Source organism: Hevea brasiliensis, chromosome 7, assembly GCF_030052815.1.
Source record: "Hevea brasiliensis isolate MT/VB/25A 57/8 chromosome 7, ASM3005281v1, whole genome shotgun sequence".
Classification (NCBI taxonomy): domain Eukaryota; kingdom Viridiplantae; phylum Streptophyta; class Magnoliopsida; order Malpighiales; family Euphorbiaceae; genus Hevea; species Hevea brasiliensis.
In genome coordinates, this window is record NC_079499.1 from 99,925,387 (window position 1) to 99,928,576 (window position 3,190).

The following is a 3,190-nucleotide window of genomic DNA, read 5'->3' on the forward strand; positions in this document are numbered from 1 at the left end:
TCATAATAAATTAAATTTTAAAAAAATAATAATAATGAAATACCTATGAAATTAAATGAATCTTATTTATTAATGATTAAGCAAGTTGCTTTTAAAATGTGAACTTAACCTTCTCTTTTTTAATAAATTTTAAAGAACTGTTACAAAAAAAAAAATTAAATTTTTAAGAAAAATATTTCTGGCCAATAATCATTCACATTTAATTAAAAAATTCCAAACATGACCCATTTTCTCATCCTTTCTCCACAATTTAGCTCGTGACAGCTTTTTGCCAGCTCCTATTCACTATTCAATAACAACTTGCAACGATAAAATTTGACTAAAGCAAAATCCTATCAATATACAACTCAACTGCCATTAAATTCTGTGTCACACAGAACCTATACACTTGCCTCCCCATTCTGACACGTGTCCTTCTCACCTTCTAAAGCCGCGTGGCTTTTAAGCGAAGAAAGAACGTTAACTTGGGCAGGCTTCACCTAAACCTTAGGGCATAGAAAATTCTAAACCGCGAACGACAACTAGACATGCACGTTTTAGGACAACGTTTGTACATGTTAGGTGTTTCCCATTTTCAACCGTTACTTTAGTATTTCTCTCTCCACAATTATCTCCTCAAAACGGATATAACACAGCTAATTATCTACTACTATATTGTGCATACAAACAAATGGGTCACCATCAGACCAATAATCAATTGACATTTGTGTTCTAAACAAATGCATTGACTTGCACCACCCACTGCCAACGATCGCTAACGGCGCCGATCGATTATTAGCGGTGTGAGAGTTTTCATACTATAAAAATAATGTTAAGAAGTGTTTAGAGGGTATTAAGGTAATACCACCGACCATGGAAAAGAGTTGCTGAAAAGGTTCACGCGGAGGGCAGACTGTGGAAAGAAGGTGGCCTTTTTATGTTTGAATATTTGTCAAATTTTGAAGCGTAGAAAGAGACGTCTTTAGCAACCGACCCATGTCCAATTTCAGTTGGTAATTAACGTTCAATTAAGTTGTTAATTTACTAAAAGAACCCTAATGTTGACACGTGTCATGTCCTGGGCTTGAGAATGGGACCATTCAAGAAGGTTCAAGGAAGGAGAAATGAAGTAATTATTAGTTAATTAATGAGAAGTAAAAGCATTTGCCAAGTTAGCCCACTCATGCTTTGGACGGGCGAGTGCTATAAATATATAGGCTGCTGGTACAATGTTCAATGATTCGAGGAATCTCTTAACATTTCATTATTGCTCTTCTTGATTAATTTCTATTCATCTATCTAACCCATTATTCGCCTTTCTTCTCTCCTCTCCCCTTATTATATTGCCGACTCTTTTCGCTCTCTTCACTCAAACTCTCAAGCAATCCAAACCCTTCTTCTTGTTCTCTCTTTTCTCTCTCAAAGTTTGTGTAAAGATGAAGATGGGTTCTTGCGTTTTGAAAGTTTTCTTGATCTTGGGTCTCTTGGCCGCTTCTTGCATGGCACAGGCACCTGGTGCTTCACCAACTCCGGCACCAAAAGCAGCACCAACACCAGCGCCAAAAGCAGCACCAACTCCATCACCAACAGCTCCGCCAACCCCATCACCAACACCAACGTCAGCGCCTGCTCCATCGTCTCCAGCTCCTACACCATCTCCAAAGAATGCTCCAACTGCTTCACCAGTTTCTCCTCCATCTCCTGCCCCATCTTCCCCTACCTCCTCTCCCCCTGCACCAGCAACCCCTTCACCCGCTTCTTCTCCTTCACAGACTCCAGCTTCTCAACCTCCACCCAGTGGCAACTTCGCTGCTGCTAGGTTTGATAGAGTTATCCTCGCTGGAACTGTAATTGCGGGAACTTTCTTGGCCTTTACTTTGGCTTAGGAAGAGGTTTGAACTTTCATCATCGGCATAATTTAGATCATTTCGATTCATGGAGCTGGGGGTTGATGAGATCTGTTATTCTGTCATTTGTTGGTCGACTATTAGTGGTGGTTCTTTATTTCTCTCTTTCTTTTCAATACGTGTTTTTTTTTTTTTTAATGTTCATTTTTTTCCTTCATGTGATTGCTTTTTAAATTGGATTTTGGGACGGTGATTATTTGGGCATGGGGATGTGATTACACGTGCACGATCTGATGATGGGATGAGAGGATGATTATTGTATGTAGAAATGGGTATGATGTACATCAAATAAAACAGTTTGCTATTCTTTTCTAAGTGTTCCTAATTCTTTGTCTTTTATGATTTTCTTATTAGTAATACTATGAAATGCATTATAATTTGCATGAATAATGTCAAAATACATATATAACATTCATCCGGTTAAACTGATATATATATGTGTGTGTTAAAAGAAAATAAAATTGAAGAATTTTTATTTAATAATAATAATATTATTGTTATTGTTATCTTCAAAAGTATGACAACTTGCACGATCCCTAGCTAGGTTCCAATGTGAGAATGAGAAGACACACTATAGCTAGAAAAATCACTATTACTATCGGAAAAGTAAATGAGAAAAAAGAAAGCAAAAAGAGGAAGGAAAGTTTAAGAATATTCCAAAGTGTGTGTATTTGTTGTAAGTTAGTATTTTAAAAAGATTTGTCCCATATCGCTTAAAAACAAATTTTTTTGATAACTTATAGGTAGCTTTTTGTTGTTGGCGGAGGCGTTGAACCAGCACTAAAAGGTTAATTCAAGTGTTAATCAGTCCATTTATCTTCCTTTATGCTCAATATGGTTCAATTGTTTCTGTAGCCCAATATCTCTTTTTGCTATCTATATATATATGTTGCACATTTTACTTAATGCTGCATCTACCATCTAATTACAAGACTTATAATTAAAACATTGTTGTTGGGTTATTGTCAAAATTATTATTTCTCTAGCCCGACATCTCTTTTTGCAGCATATATATATATATGTTGCACATCTTGCTTAGTGCTGCATCTACCATCTAATTAAAAAACTTATAATTAAAACTTCATTGTTGGGTTATTGTCAAAGTTAATTTTCATGTTCTGTTTCCTGGTGTAACAGGTCTGGAAGGGCCTATCATGTCTGAGAGAAATTTCAAATTCTTCTAATTTTTTTTTTACTATGGACGAAATATTCTTTGGGGACACTATTGTTCAACCTGTCTTAGATTATTTACATTTCTTCTAATTTTTACTGTCAACTTTACATATACATATATATATATATAT

The 3,190-nt window shown here is 35.7% G+C and overlaps 1 protein-coding gene across 1 annotated transcript; it reads left to right on the top strand.

Annotated features, from left to right (window-relative positions):
- The first annotated feature begins 1,203 nt into the window (after positions 1–1,203).
- LOC110651115 (classical arabinogalactan protein 9) lies at positions 1,204–2,201 on the top strand. Its single transcript, XM_021806324.2, has one exon. The coding sequence runs from the start codon at positions 1,416–1,418 to the stop codon at positions 1,863–1,865; it is 450 nt and encodes a 149-aa protein (XP_021662016.2). The 5' UTR covers positions 1,204–1,415; the 3' UTR covers positions 1,866–2,201.
- The last annotated feature ends 989 nt before the right edge of the window (positions 2,202–3,190 follow it).

Coding starts and splice junctions, on each gene's coding strand:
- LOC110651115 (XM_021806324.2), top strand. CDS start 1,416: ATGAAGATGGGTTCTTGCGTTTTGAAAGTTTTCTTGATCTTGGGTCTC.